The following is a 15,950-nucleotide window of genomic DNA, read 5'->3' on the forward strand; positions in this document are numbered from 1 at the left end:
CCAGTGACAGCGGGAGTGCATCCCATCTCCGCAACTCCCTCTTCATTTGTTCCACCACCCTAATCAAATTTAACTTATGTAACCTGCCCCAGCCTCGTGCCACCTGTATCCCCAAGTACCGGAAACTTTCCTCCACCAGCCTAAATGGCTGCTCCTTCAGCCTATTCTCCTGGCCCCTTGCCTGCACCACAAACATCTCACTCTTGGCCATATTTAATTTGTACCCTGAAAACCGGCCGAATTTCCTCAATGTTTCCAGTATATTTTCCATTCCGGCCAGTGGGTCCGACACGTACAGGAGCTGGTCGTCCGCATAGAGAGAGACCCTATGCTCCACCCCCTCCTAGTCATTCCCTTCCACCCCTTTGCAACTCTCAACGCCATCGCCAACAGCTCTATGGCCAGCGCGAACATCGACAGGGAGAGTGGGCACCCCTGTCTGGCCCCGCGGTGTAGTCTGAAATAATCTGACATCCTGTTCGTCCTAACGCTAGCTTTTGGGGCCTGGTACAATAGTCTGACCCAATTAACCAGTCCCTCCCCGAACCCAAACCGTCCAAGCACCTCCCACAAATAGCCCCACTCCACCCGGTCGAAGGCCTTCTCAGCGTCCATTGCCACCACTACCTCCACCTCCTTGCCCGTCGGGGGCATCATGATCACATTAAGCAATCTTCTCAAGTTAGCTGTCAGCTGCCTGCCTTTCACAAACCCTGTGTGATCGTCCCCAATCACCTCCGGTACGCAGACCTCAATTCTAATCGCCAGGACCTTGGCCAGGGAGATTGGCCTGTATGACCCGCAGGATTCTGGGTCCTTGGCCCGCTTCAGTATCAGCGAGATGGTGGCTTGCGACATCGTCGGTGGCAGGGTCCCTCTGTCCTTTGCCTCATTAAAAACCCTTGTCAGGACCGGTCCCACTATCTTCGAGAACTTCTTGTAAAACTCTACTGGGTATCCATCCAGTCCCGGGGCTTTCCCCGACTGCATGGCCTTTAGGCCCCCCAATACCTAATCGGGAGCTCCCAGCCCGCCCACTAGTCCCCTGCCTACTTTGGGAAGGTTAGTCCATCCAGGAACCTTTTCATCTCCTCCGGCTCTTCCGGGGGTTCTGAAGTGTGCAGCTTACTATAGAAGTCCTGAAATACCTTATTCAGTCCTGCCGGGTCCTCCACTCTGCTCCCCTCCCCATCAACCTCTCTACTTATTTCCCTGGCCGCCTCCCTCTTCCTGAGTTGCTGCGCTAGCAATCTGCTGGCCTTCTCCCCGTGCTCATACACCACTCCCCTCGCCTTCCTAAGTTCCACGGCCCTACATGTGGATAGCACCCCCAGTTCCGCCTGCAATCTCCGTCTCTCCCTGAGTAGGTCCTCCCCCAGGGACCCCGCATGCTCCTCGTCTATCCAGTGAATTTCCCTAAACAATCTGTCCATTTCTGCTCTGTCCGCCCGACCCTGTGAGCCCGAATTGAGATCAGCTCGCCCCTCACTACTGCCTTCAGCACCTCCCACAGGGTCGCTGTTGAAACCTCCCCCGTATCGTTCACCTGCAAGTAATTTTGCATACACTTCCGAAGTCTCTCACATATCCCCTCCTCCGACAACAGTCCTACGTCTAACCTCCATTGCGGGCGTTGGTAATTCCCCCCCCCCCCCGACCTGCAGGTCCACTCAGTGCGGGTCTTGGTCCGATATAGTGATTGCCGAGTATTCCGTATTCTTTACCTCCCCTACACAGTCCCTGCTCACGATAAAAAAAACAATCCTAGAATATACTTTATGAACATGCGAATAAAACGAGTAGCCCCTTCCCATCGGCTGTCTGGCTCTCCATGGGTCCACAGCCACCATTTGCTCCATGAACCCTTTCAGCTCCCTTGCCATTGCTGGGAGTCTGCTCGTTCTGGGACATGACCGATCCAGCCCCGGGTCAAGGACCGTATTAAAGTCCCCCCCCCCCCATTATCAACTTGCGTGAGTCTAGGTCCGGGCTCTTCCCCAGCACTCTTTTGATAAAGTCAACGTCGTCCCAGTTCAGCGCATATATGTTCACCAGCACCACTCTTCTCCCCTCCAGCTTGCCCCTTACCATAAGGAATCTGCCCCCGCCGTCTGTGACTACGCCCTCCGCCCCAAATTGAACCCGCTTATTGATCATAATTGCTACCCCCCTGGACATAGAATCCAAGCCCGAGTGGAAGACATGGCTGATCCAGCCCCTCCTTAGCCTAGTCTGGTCAGACACTTTCAGATGTGTCTCCTGCAACATAATTATGTCCGCCTTTAGAGCCCGCAAATGCGCGAACACACGTGCCCTTTTAACTGGCCCATTTAGTCCCCTGACATTCCAGGTGATCAGCCTGGTTGGGGGGCACAACCCCCCCCACCCCGCCAGTCAGCCACAACCTTTCTTGGGCCCGCCCCCGGCCCATGCCATTCCTGGCTCGCCTCTTGGCTGCCTCCACCCCCGACCTCCTTTCCATTACCTACTTCAGATACCCCCCACGTCAGCAAAATAACCCCCCCACCCCCCCCCCCCCCCCCACCCCCAGCAACATCCCCCGATAACCCCATCCCTGCCATTCATTGGCTGTATACTCCCCCCCCCTCCACCTGACTCCCTTGACTAGCCAATCTGCTAGCCTGGTGACTCATCGCTCCGGTACCCCCTTGTCTCACTCCTATTGTTTCCCCGACCTCATCTCCCCACTCCCCAGCACACCATCCCCCACTCCGACCCACTGAAGCAGTCTCACTAAAATGGGAAAAGATCAAACAAGATGTAAACATCAAACAGCAACGCGAGGCTGCTCCAGGTACAATACAGTTCCAGCTGTGTACACAGAAAAGTGTTAACCCACGTCCCTTTCTGAGCACCAAAAAGAAAAAAAAATGAAATATATAACACCGCAATACAAGGAAAAAGACCATTCGTGAGGGGGGGCGGGGGGATACCCTCCCCCCACATCCCCCACAGGCAAAAACTGCCCACAAAAAAATACACAAGGCACCTTTAAAGCAGTAAACCGTCGACCTGCAATCCAGGCACAGTAAGCGCCCCTTCAACCAGTAATTCTCGGACCCTAGCTTGCGTCCGTGGGACCTTTTTTCGAGACCAGCCCTTGATCCCTCACAAAGTCCATCGCTTCTTTGGGCTCGGAGAAGTAGTGGTGTTGGCCCTGATGCGTAACCCAAAGACGGGCCGGGAAGAGCAGATCAAACTTCACGTGCTTTTTGAACAACACCTCCTTAACTTGTTTAAAGGCTGCTCGCCGCCTGGCCACCTCCTGGCTTAGGTCCTGGTAAATGCGAAGGACACGGTTATTCCACGTGCTGCTCTTAGTGCTCTTTGCCCACTGCAACACCCGCTCCTTCTCCACAAACCTGTGGAACCTAATCACAATCGGACGGGGGGGGGGGGGGGGGGGGGCGGACGCACCTGTCTCGCCTGTACTCTGTGTGCCCCCTCCAGTTACGGCGGTCGCGGACGGGCTTCAGCCCCCATCAGCTGCATCAACAGGTCCGCCATGAACGCTGTGGCATAAGCTTCCTCCGCCCCCTCCGGGAGGCCGATGATCCTCCAGAGCTCCTCTACTCTGTCCAGCAGTCTTCTCTGTCTCTCCTTCAACCCGTCGACTTCTAGCGCAGCAATCGTCTGCACGTCCGCCTGCTCCTCCACCGCATCTCCCAGCTCCTTAACTTTTTCGTCCTGGGCATCCAATCTCTGGTTCAGCTGATCCACTGCCTTCTGAAGTGGGTCCAAGTTATTCCGCTTCAACAATTCAAAACTGCTTTTTATCACCTGCAGCATGTTTTCCAGCGCCTGCTGGATCGCCGGGTCCGCAGGTCCGCCATCTTTGCTCCCGGGTCAGCTTCCCCTGCACCTTGTCTTTGTTCCTTCCTCTCCTGTTTGCGCTGCTTTCTGCTCTCCCGCAGTTCCATGCAGCTCTGCCCGTTCCTCAGTACCTCCGTGGCCGTCTTTCCAGCGCTCCGCAGTCCCGCAAAACCGGGGAACCAGGTCCTCAAATCCCGCCGGAGTGAGAGCCCCCGAATGTGTGGCTCACTCACTCATTGCCAGCACCGGAAGTCTTTGTAATGCATGTCTGAATGTCATAGCGCCCCGTAGAATTTTATAATGATGTGTGTACACAAAGTAATTTAGGTAAAAGTTCCGAACCATAGGACAGAGTAGCGTAGGGCCTATCCTTGCTTATGGGTGCTCGACTTAGGAGGAGAACGAAGAAGATGCAGTAATTTGATCCTTCACGCTTCGCGTTGAGGATCACAAGGAGCAATGTAGCCATCTGGGATGGCCACTTCCAGAATACAAAATGGATGCTCGCAAAGACTGTAGGGAACTATGGACAATGCTCGGAAAGCAAGAAGGCACAGAGCCTGTATGCATATTGGAAAGGCAGCTCCCAGCCGGGACTGAAACTGTAGGTCAATTAACATATTGATAGCCCATCTCCGGGAACAAATGAAAGACACTCAAACAACCGATACAGTTCCAGACATCCCGGCGCCAGTTCCCCAAACCGAAAGCGCAAACAAAGCAAGGCCAAAGGCCACTAAAGACACGCCCAGCCATCAGGGCACCCACTCCTTTATTGGTCAAGATCAATACCAGTGATCGAGAAGAGGCCCAATTAATTGGGGCTAAGTTTAAGGCCCGCCTAAAAGCACGCGAAGCCCCTCCGGGTATAAGAAGGAACCCCCACGAGAGAATCGCTCTCTTGGACTTGGCTCTCAAAGCGGAGAGATCCGTCCACCAGCTGCCCCAGAAGCAAGTAAGTCCAAGGTCAATGCTCGCTACCAGACGGGCGACCTTTGCTGTTCTCCTGTATCTCTTCGAACCCAACAACCTCAGATCCGAACAACGGCCATTGTTCCTCTGACTGAGTGGGCACCCCAAGCTAAGTATAGGCGTTAGCATTAGAGACAGTTTAGTTTGTAGCACTATGTGCATGAGTAGATATTACTGTGTGTGTAAATAAATAGTATTGACTTTGAACTAACTAACTTGTGTATTGGCTCTTTGATCAGTATTCGGGTTGAATCTTGTGGCTGTATCGAGAGATACCTGGCGACTCTGAAAGTAGAAACATAATTAGGATTAAGGAAGGTGACCATATTAACCACCATATTTATAACCAGATAAACAGAGCAACACAACCACTCCCTGTGATAGTGAGTTTCACATTCTTAACATTCTTTTGGAATAGACGTTCCTTTGGATTCCTTCATCATCTTTTTGTTATGCTCTTTCCCCACAAGTGGAAGAATCGTCTCTGGCCAGTAGTTTGCAGCCACGTGAGTGGCAGGCATCATCGTGGTCACTCTCCAAATTTTCCCATCCTGCCTGGCCATTGGTGGGGCCGCAACATCCTGCCCACTGGCAAGGTACAGTGGTAAGCACCGCTGCCTCACAGCAGCAGGGACCCGGGTTCAATTCCGGCCTTGGGTGACTGTCTGTGTGAAGTTTGCACTTCCTCCCCGTGTGTGCGTGGGTTTCCTCCGGGTGCTCCGGTTTCCTCCCACAGTCCAAAGATGTGCAGGTTAGGTGGATTGACCATGCTAAATTGCCCCTTAGTGCCCCAACAGTTAGGTGCGGTTATTGGGATGGGGTGGGGGAGTGGGCCTAGGTGGGGTGTTCTTTCCAAGATTCGATGGGCTGAGTGGCCTCCTTCTGCACTATAGGGATTCCATGATTCTGTATCTACTCTGTATCAAAATCTTTCATGATTTTTACTCTATTAAGCCACCCTTTTGCTTTATTTTTTGAAAGATTAAAGAGAAAGAAGAGACCCAGCCTGGTCATCCGTTCCTGATTTGTATTCCCATTCATTTTTGGTATCACTCTTATAAATCTTCTCTGGACCCTCTAGGGTGCCTGTATGTCCTTTTTATAAGATGGCCACCAGAATGCACTTTGTACTTGTTAAGTCTGGCCTGTCCAAGGATCAATACAAGTTTAGCTTAACTACTTCCCTACTTTTTCAATTCTCTCCCCCTAGTAAAAAGGCGTAGTGTTTGGTTTGTTGTATTGCTGCTAAATAGTGCTGGCCCTCTGCTACCATCCTGTGGTGTAGCCTATCTAATCACAGAGGGTGCAGCCCATTCATAGCTTTTCTGGTGTGACTATTAGGACAATAAGCCCACAGTGTAACATCATTCAGCCCTGCAACCCCACCTCCCACCGACTGCTGAAGATTGTGTTGCCATGCCGTGGAGATAAAAAATATTTGCTTTCAGCAGTTTTGTATGGAATCCTTGGTCATTTTCCTTATTACTTACTTACAGGCCTGAGGTGTACAAATAGCCAAACTTGTAGTTTACAAACCCAAACAGTCAAGTTTCCAGACAGATTAGCCTTTAACAAAACCTTTAACAAGCAAAGTGGGTTTTTTCTGGCCTCAATCCCATGAACACTTTTAGCTTGTGAGAAAAACTGAAAGCATCTGTTAATAATGAAAGGGGGGTTGTTATGCCTCTTCCCTATTATTTTCCTCTCAAATTTATTCATATAGTTGTGGGTTAAGTTCAGCTTAGTATAGATATTTTACCTCATAGAAGATAAAATTCGACCAAACCTTGGCTCCTGAAAACACTTGCAACTGATTTCAACGAGGGCAGCCCTAGGATTGATACAGTTATCTTCCTTCAGAATTCCTGTGTTAAGAATGAAATAAATTGTCCGGTTACATTTTTAAACCTTATCGGAGTATTTTTAAGCCGGCAGCAGATAAGGATCAGCCAGACTCGGCTGTGACGCTGCTTGAGTTGAACAGTCTACTGATGTTTATAGTGTCGGCTCACATGTGAAGAATTAGCACTTAGTTGAGCTGCTGGCATTTGCAGAACTGCACTTTAGCACAAGTTACTGCCTCAGGACAAGTGATTTTAAACTAAAACATAATTTATCTTAAGTTACACTGCACTCTCACTTTTTGACTCACTTCAAAGAAGAATTAGAAAAAAAATGTTCCTTTAAAAGTGGTTTGCATGCTGATTTCCTCAGCTTCCTTACTTCTCTGAAGGTGTAGACACTTTGGCAGGGGACAATTCCACAAGGGCTTGACTCCAGTACTTGATTCCGACCATTATTTGTGTGGCTAATGTGTTATTCTCAGCCAACACCCTTACAGCCATACTTCCAGTCAGGGGTCTCTTTCTCTCTCTCTGCAGAACAATCAGCAACAAGAACTTTTCTCTATTCCCCAACCATCCACGCCCACGTCCATAACCACCGAGGTTAAATATATGTTATGCACTGGGTGAAATTGGTTTGAAACTATGGGATCGAAACTAAGATCATCTGGTCTTTCTTATGAGGGAAACTATAAACATGAATTTGTACATCTTCAGATACAATATTATTTTTCCCTATCAGTTACAGGAACTGGATTTATCCAACAACAAAATATCAGAGGTCCGAGGGTTGCCTTTACTGGAAACTTTAACTGTAAGTGATGGAAAAATTCAGTAACTGTAATCAGACTAAACTCATACTTTGCGAGTACTGTCATCATTGAATTGATTTGTGCTGCTTATTTGTCTCCACTACAGTCTGTCAACCTTTCTGGGAATGTTCTATGCAGCACCGAATGTCTCGGATCTCTTTGGTGAGTTAGGAGTCATTCCATAAAACTGTTAAGAAATCTTGGAATAAGAAAAGGCCATTCATCTGCTTCCTTCCACAGATCTGGTTTGACTGCTTCAATCAGGAACTGGCACACTATCTAAAATCTCAGATTCACATTGCGGTTAGATCTGTTAATCTGAAAGGAGGTATCCTTTGTGCACAAGTTGTGTCAATTAAGACCATAACCATGTTTGTAAGCAATATCTTGATAATCTTGTTGCCCCTTATTGTACAGCAGAAATCTCCCCCAGTATATCTCTAGTTCTTAATCCCCCGCTTTTGTTTTATGGGCATTGATCCCATCTATTTTCCAAGTACGGTTTCTGTATATATTTTTATAATCTGCCCAGCTTCATCCTTGAATTATATTCGCACGATGGTGCAAATTAAGTAAATTAACTGAAATACTAGTACGCTAATACTCCCTCTCCACTGTACCCTCTGGTCTGCAGTCTGTCATACAGTCCCAATCCGACGGCTGTTGCAGCTTTTGTGCATTTATTTCATGCCTCATACATAAAAATCTGTATTATATCATCAACAGTCCCATGATTTTATTTCAGGCATTTAATATTCATCCAAGTGTTTATTGCAAAACCAGTTACCTAAAATTTATTCTCTTCTTCATGAGCACTAATCTTCCTCATTTGTGTGCACACCAGATGGGATATTGGTAGATGATAAATCATCCTGTCCTCTGGCGCCTCCAGCTGCTTTCTAATGTGCTGTTAGAAAAATGTATTCTTGTTTTTCTGTTATTGCTTTCATGTGGCTAAGCAAGTGAGCCACCGTGTCCTCCAAATCTTCCGCAACTGCTTGCACATACAACTCTGTCCATACTGGGTACCAGGCAGTACACATTGTGTAGCATTGCTAACTATTGCATGAGGATATCCTGATCATTTACAGACCGGACTTGTCTTTTGATTTAACCCCCAATTCATAAACCCCGAGGTTGGAAAAGGTGGGGAGCATTGAGGGAAGAACACTGAAAACTGCGAATCTTGGCAATTTTGACATGTGTTAGGGGGTGGTAGGTTGAGTGTTTCTTTTGATTGGTAACCTTTGGTGGATGTATCCAGATATCCAGATGGTGATTGTTGACTTAATATTTGATCGCAAGGATCGCCTAATGTTACAATTGTTGAACCTAACCTTCTTGAAACAAGGTATTGGTTGTACCTTCCTGCACTACACCACCCCCCCCCCCCCCACCCCCCCACTCCCACCACCACATTCCCTAAAGACATTCCTACTGGCCGCAGTTGTCACTGTGAAGCTGCTCCCTCCCTCATGGTTTCTGAATTTAAATCTTGAAATCCCATTTGAACCGGCTCCTTTGTCTCCATATGTCTCTCTTTATTCCCCTGTCTGTCCGCTCTCCCTCGTGTTTTCCCACTCTCTCTACTATCTCTGTTTCACACACCATCTTCTAGCAGGGATCACTGGATGGTGATGGGAATGCTGATCATTTTGTTTCTCCCCCCCCCCCCCCCCCCCCCCACACACACACACCCAAACCCATGCTTAGGAGTGCTTTGTTATGGTGCTCTAACCACTGCCCTGACTGAGATTTGCTAATTTAGCACAGTCTCAGAAGAATTCTATATTGCCCTGTTTTTTTCTCCTAAATCATTGCCTCCTTTAGCTTCCGCTGTGCTCTCAGGCTTGAGTCTGTACTAGTTTACTAGCCATGTAAGGTTTGGGAGATTGGCACAGGATGATTCTGTTGACCTTTCCCGTTTACTGCTCTGCACAGAGTAACAGAATTGTTTTGGTACAGAAGGAGGACATTCGGCCCCTGACTTCCATTTCTGCACATCCTTGCAACAGTGGAACCAAAAACTCAGAATGTTTGGTGTAAGGAATTTTAGCATTTGATCTTGTACAGAATGGTTCCCATCCAGTTTAGCAAACCCCAAAAACATAACAATTCACATTTGCAGCACACTAAGCAATCACCTTTTCAAACCCCAATCTATCCAAAGATGTGCAGGTTAGGTAGATTGGCTATGATAAATTGCTCTTTAGCGTGCAAAGATGTGCAGGTTAGGTGGGGTTATGGCAGTAGGGGGAGGGACTGGGACGAGGTAGGGTGCTCTTTCAGAGAGTTGATGCAGACTAGATGGACCAAATGGCCTCCTTCTGCACTGTAGGAATTCTATTCTATTCTATGTTGAGTCACTTGCAGAGTGCTCTGGGATTCAGGACAGAAAGAAAGACTTACATTTACACCGTGCTTTCCCCAACCTGGACGTCCCAAAGCACTTTACAGCCAATGAAGTACTTTTGAGGTATAGTCACAATTCTAATGTGGGAATTGTAGCAGCTATTTATTTTGCAAAGCACAAGCTCCCACAAACAGACTTGATAATCTGTTTCTGTGAGGTTGATTGAGGGATAAACTCCTCTGTTCTTCTTCAAAATAATGCCATGGGATCTTATATATTCACATGAGAGTTTAAAGTCACCTGGAGTGTCAGCGTACATTTTTCTTTCTGTTATGGGATGTGGGCGTCACTGGCTGGGCCAGCATTTATTGCCAATACCTAGTTGCCCTCGAATTGAGGGGCATTGCTTTGGATCTGGAGTGACATGTAGGCCAGACCAGGTGATGACAGCAGATTTCCCTCCCTAAAGGACATTAATGAACCAGATGGGTTTTTACGACAATCATGGTCATCATTAGATTTTTAATTTCAGACTTTTTTATTGAATTCAGATTCCACCATCTGCCATGGTGAAATTCGAATCCAGGTTCCCAGGCTTTACTCTGGGTCTCCGGATTGCTAGCCCAATAACAGTACTGCTACACCACCTCCTCCCCATAGTTTTGTACTCAGGCCCATGAGTGGGACTGGAACCCACAATCTTCTGATTCAGAGGCAAGTATCCTTCCATCTAAGCCATGGCTGAAACATAGGGAAGGGAAGGTTAGCCAGCTCTCATCCTGGCAACTACTCAATGGCCTACCGTCCCATCCTCCCCCTCCACCCCTTCCATTCACATTCCGTAATGTGTGTATGTGTGGACATCTCATGTGGACAAGATTATTGGCTGTCATGTGGCTAATGATTACTTGGGTGAGGACAATAAAGTAACTGATGCCAGAACTATATCCTACCAAGAGTCATCACTTTAAAAAGGGAGGGAAGAAATTTAATTTCAGGATAACTTCACAGAGGAAAAGTTACTAAGGCCTGTGTTAATACAGCAGGATTACCCTGGGATGCAGGTAACCTTACGGCAGCCTTCTCTTAGGGCATCTGCTATTGATTGCAGATGTGTGGCTCTTCCCTTATTATTCATAAAGTCTGTGACTACAGTAGTTCTGACTATGAGTGGAGGGCTGAATTCTCATGGGTGGCACCTGTCACTGTTGGATTATCTGTCCCTGCTGAGCTCAGCATCAGGTTCAAATTCCTTTCTCGGTTTTGAGCAGCTCATGGTGAGGTCTCAATATCAGCCTCTCAACACACCTGAAGAGAGCAACAATGGATGACAGTTCATGGGAATTTCTCTAGGGTAGCACAGTGGTTAGCACAGTTGCTTCACAACTCCAGGGTCCCAAGTTCGATACACGGCTTGGGTCATTGCTTGTGCGGAGTTTGCACATTCTCCCCGTGTCTGCGTGGGTTTCCTCCCACAGTCCAAAAATGTGCAGATTAGGTGGATTGGCTATGCTAAATTGCCCTTAGTGTCCAAAAAAAGGTTGGGTGGATAGGGTGGAGGTGTGGGCTTCCAAGGGCCGGTGCAGACTCAATGGGCCGAATGGCCTCCTTCTGCACTATAAATTCTATGATTCTAGTGTTACAACCCAAAGATCAGATACCAAAGGATGTGGGAGTCAGGTCAAGGCCCATTTATACAGGACTTTTTCTGGTCTATCCGGAGATGGCTTTCTCCCAGTGACAAAATAAATGAATTTACAGAGAATTTGTGAAACTTGTTAATTCACATGGCAGTGGGCTATATCTGTCAGGCTCAAGTTCCAGGACTGGTTGTCTTGAGGGCTGAGTGAGTAAGGTTCTTTATAATTCAGATGCTATTCTCAAAAATTCACTTTTCAATCTCACTGCAAAACTGATACCTCAGCATCCAATGCCATGACTTCAGTAACTGCAAACCGGAAAGAACAATGATGGCAATGTTAGTTGCAGTTGGATTTAATAATAATAATCTTTATTAGTCCCACAAGTAGGCTTACATTAATACTGCAATGAAGTTACTGTGAAAATCCCCTAGTCGCCACATTCTGGCTCCTGTTCGGGTACACAGAGGGAGAATTCAGAATGTCCTGAAAGCACGTCTTTCGGGACTTGTGGGAGGAAGCTGGAGCACCCGGAGTAAACCCATGCAGACACGTGGAGAATGTGCAGACTCCGCACAGACAGTGACCCAAGTGGGAATCGAACACGGGACCCTGGTGTTTTTGAGTGCTTTGTCTGAAGATTTTCCCAGTAGAGAAATAGTAGTTTTACTCTAACTGGGCAAGTTCAAGTTAGATGCCTATTCTACAGCTTGCATGACTTTTAGCTCCATTGAGTTCATCAGAATGTAAAATTGGGCATGGAACATACCAGGCAGCTGACCCAATCTACCCTGTTCCTGTTAGGCGAGTTAGGTTAAAATACCTGCATTTTCTTTCAATAAAATCTTTTCTTTGCCCAGTTCTGTGTCTTGTAATGTGAACACAATTGTTGCCGTGGTTTAATCAAAATCAGAACAAACCTCAGACTTCAAATTGTGATCCCCAGATCCTGTCCCGTCCAAGTTTGCATTTAGATTTGGCAAACTCTTTTATGGAAACCACAAGGTGCAGATTAAACAGGCAAAATGTTGCAGTGATGGTAGTGATTCTTGTGATAGATTTTACTGGCCGCAATTGTTTTTGCTGCCCAGTCTTCGTGCCTTTGCTCCCTATAGCCATACATCTTTGGCACCAGATGTCCCTGATGATGTATTGTTTTAGCCTTCAGGTCTCTGGAGATTAAATAAGTCTTTTATGTAAATCCAGAGTGGAGAGCTTTAATGTGAAATCTGTGTGCATGCATGTAATTACTGAAAAGTGGCATCAGCTGCCCAGCCAAATCTCATACAATTGCAGCAAGATCCTTTTATTTTCTCCATTAACTGAACGCAGAATTTGTTGTCGACAAGCGGCAATACCTGAAAGAGTACATTTAAATCCATATGTCTTATGGTTCATTTAAAAAGTTGATAAATTTGCTTTGCATACTTACAATGTAAAAATGTTAAGGTGATCTCATTGTCTTATTGTAGCCCTGCAGGTCCAGTAGTTTTTTACTCTTATGGGCAATGAGGCTGCAAGTATATCATATTTATCTGCGGATAATGCGAGTCTGGCACTGTCATCTAAAGCCCCCTCTAGTTTAACTTTGTCGTTGCGCAATTAACGGCAGCCTGTATTTATATAGAACTTCAAACATAATAAAACCTCTCAGGGCATTTCACAGGAGCATGATAAAGCCAGATATGATATCGGGTCACACAAGGAGGTATATGGGCAGATAACCAAAAGCTTGGTCAAAGAGGTAGTTTTTTAAAACATCTTAGGAGGAAAGAGAAGTAGAGCAGCAGAGAGGTTTAGCGAGGGAATTGCAGAGAGTAGGAACTTGGCAGTTGCAGGCACGACTATCAGTGGTGGAGTGGTTAAAATTGGAGACGTTCAAGAGGCCAGCTATCTTGGAGGACTGTGGGTCTAGAAGAGATTACAAAGATGAGGAGGAGTGAGACCATGGAGGAATTTGAACACAAGGATGAGAATATTGAATATTTTAAAAATAAATTTAGAGTACCCAATTATTTTTTCCCAATTAAGGGGCAATTTAGCGTGGTCGTAGGGGCGAAACCCACGCAAACACGGGGAGAATGTGCAAACTCCACACGGACAGTGACCCAGAGCCGGGATCGAACCTGGGACCTCGGCGCCATGAGGCAGCAGGGCTAACCCACTAGAATATTGAATATTGAGGTGTCACTTAACCAGGAGCCAGTGTAGGTTAGCATGCACAGGGATGTGTGAAGAGGGGTCTGAGGCTGGGAATTTTGTGACGAGTGATTCACCAAAATCTGTCCACTATTTACACGGCAGAGGTGTGTCTTGGAAATTTTCCACTTGCCTGGATGAGTGCAGTCCCAGAAACATTCAAGAAGCTTGATTCCATTCAAGACAAAGCAGCCCATTTGATTGACACCCAATGCACCACCTTGAACATTCACTCTCTCCACTACAGGTGCACAGTGGCATTAGAATGCACCAGTTACAGAATGGACTACAACAACTCGTCAAGGCTCTTTCAGCAATATCTTCCAAACCCATGACCGCTGCCACCTGGAAGAACAAGGACAGCAGATGCATGGAACCACGACTACCTACCTACTGCAAGTTCCCCTCCAAGCCATACACCATCCTGATTTGGAACTATATCTGTTCCTTCACTGTTGCTAGGCCCAAATCCGGGAAATCCTTCCCTAACAGCACTGTGGTTATAGCTTTGCCACATGGACTTCAGTGCTTTAAGAATGCATGTAAACATCACCTTCTTGAGGGCAATTAGGGATATGCAATAAATGCTGACCTTGCCAGGGACATTTACATCCCCAAGAATGCATAATGATAAAACAGCAACTGGGCCTGCTGTGAGTTCAGATATGGGCAGTAGAGTTTTGGATGACATCAGTTTACAGAGGGTAGAATGTGTGAGACCGGCCAGGGGTGCATTGGAATAATCCAATCTGGAGATAATGCACGGCATGAATAAGGGTTTCAGCAGCAGGGGAGCTAAGACAGGGACGGAGTTGGGTAATGTTATGGAGGTGGATACAGGGGGTTTTGGTAACAGTGTGGATGTCGTCAGAACCAACTACGACACTAAGATTGCAAACCATCTGGTTCATTATCGGAGAGGAATGGAGTTGATGGCTCGGAACAAAATTTGGGGTAAGGACTATGGCTTTGATTGTCCCAATATTTAGTTGATCTGAGAATGAGAAGGATGAGAAACAAATAATTGATGATCCTAATTTATTTTGCTCCATCGTCAGCCGTCAAAGCCCTAATCTCTAGAATTTTCTCCTTAAACCTCTCCAACCTTCTCAAAACGTTTGGTTACCTGTCCTAATTTCTCTTCTTTCTTTGACTTTGGGTTAATATTTGTCCTCCCAATGTAGTGCCTTGGGATGTTTCATAATATTAAAGGTGCCAAATAAATATAACTTGTTGTTTCTGACCTTTTTGTTTTCCTTTCTGGTTCTCCCCTGTCCTTCACCTGATTATCTTTTATCTGGTGAGAAAACTAGTGGTCTGCCCTTGACATAGCTGCTATAAGTGCAGAGGTCATTGCCCTTCTGATATTCAGCACGCCACCCCCTTCCCCACCCCACCTACCTTTTGGCAAAGCAGCTCTGCATTTAACACTGTCGAGGTTGCAAGCTTGGTGTACCTGGGGGCCTGTGAATGTGAACTCCGATTCTGCGGCGCATTACCTCATGCAGCCGTGAAACTTGCCACCTTACAACAATCTCTTCCTGCAGCAGGAGAATTAGGAAATATGCTAAATGGTACCTTTCACAACCTCTTAGAATTCTTGTTTTCTTTTTGTGTGCTGAAGCTCATCAGTTGTTCATTCTGTTGCAGAGTGTTTTCTTCTCATGGCTTTGTGTTTTAAATCCTGATGAAACTAGTATCAGGCACCTTTATTTTCTTCAGATACCCAATATACTTTATTTATAGTTTTGTGATCAGTACTCTGGGAATAGAAATCTGGATTCAAGTTTAAAATAAATTGATGTGGTGCGAAATAATGAGGAAAATAATTCACTGTGCAAGTGCTAACAAAACAAAACACTTTTTATTCAATTAGGTTTTGCCAGCTCCGGATGGAGTGCAAGTATTCAGTGCAACCACGGCAAAGTAATGTTGCCTTCTTCTCCTCCTTGGATGATAACTCGTAAATAAGTATGATTGTCCACCTTAGAAACTCCATGTTACTGGTCATATGTTCTGTGGGTCCTTGCGTGGTAATGAGCCCAATCTTAGAGCCCCATCTTCGACCACAAACTTGGCAGGTATTTCCAGGAGATGGGATCAGTCCTTTGACTAGATTGCTGGTATTCCTTTCTCAGGTTCCTTTTCCAGGCCTCCTCTTGTTGTTGGGTATCCTCAAAGAATTGTGTCCCTTCAATCAGGAGGTTCCTCTCAAAAGGTCTCTTCTGAGCAAGGATTTCCCAGGGATTGACGTCTGTGTTGCATTTCTTGAGGTAAGCTTTCAGGGTGTTTTTGA

General features: G+C 46.6%; 1 protein-coding gene across 5 annotated transcripts in view; it reads left to right on the plus strand.

Moving 5' to 3' along the window:
* Window positions 1-15,950, plus strand: part of LOC140395380 (uncharacterized) — a 242,299-nt gene that overhangs the window by 143,752 nt on the left and 82,597 nt on the right. For all 5 annotated transcript variants that reach the window (XR_011936169.1, XM_072483075.1, XM_072483074.1 and 2 more), the window contains 2 exons: window positions 7,393-7,464; window positions 7,569-7,624. Coding sequence is in view for 4 of the 5 variants with exons in the window: in XM_072483075.1 (XP_072339176.1) it covers window positions 7,393-7,464; window positions 7,569-7,624 (128 nt within the window). In the remaining variant the exon portion in view is untranslated. The remainder of the gene's footprint in view (window positions 1-7,392; window positions 7,465-7,568; window positions 7,625-15,950) is intronic.

The sequence above is a fragment of the Scyliorhinus torazame genome, chromosome 18 (genome assembly GCF_047496885.1).
Source record: "Scyliorhinus torazame isolate Kashiwa2021f chromosome 18, sScyTor2.1, whole genome shotgun sequence".
Classification (NCBI taxonomy): Eukaryota; Metazoa; Chordata; class Chondrichthyes; order Carcharhiniformes; family Scyliorhinidae; genus Scyliorhinus; species Scyliorhinus torazame.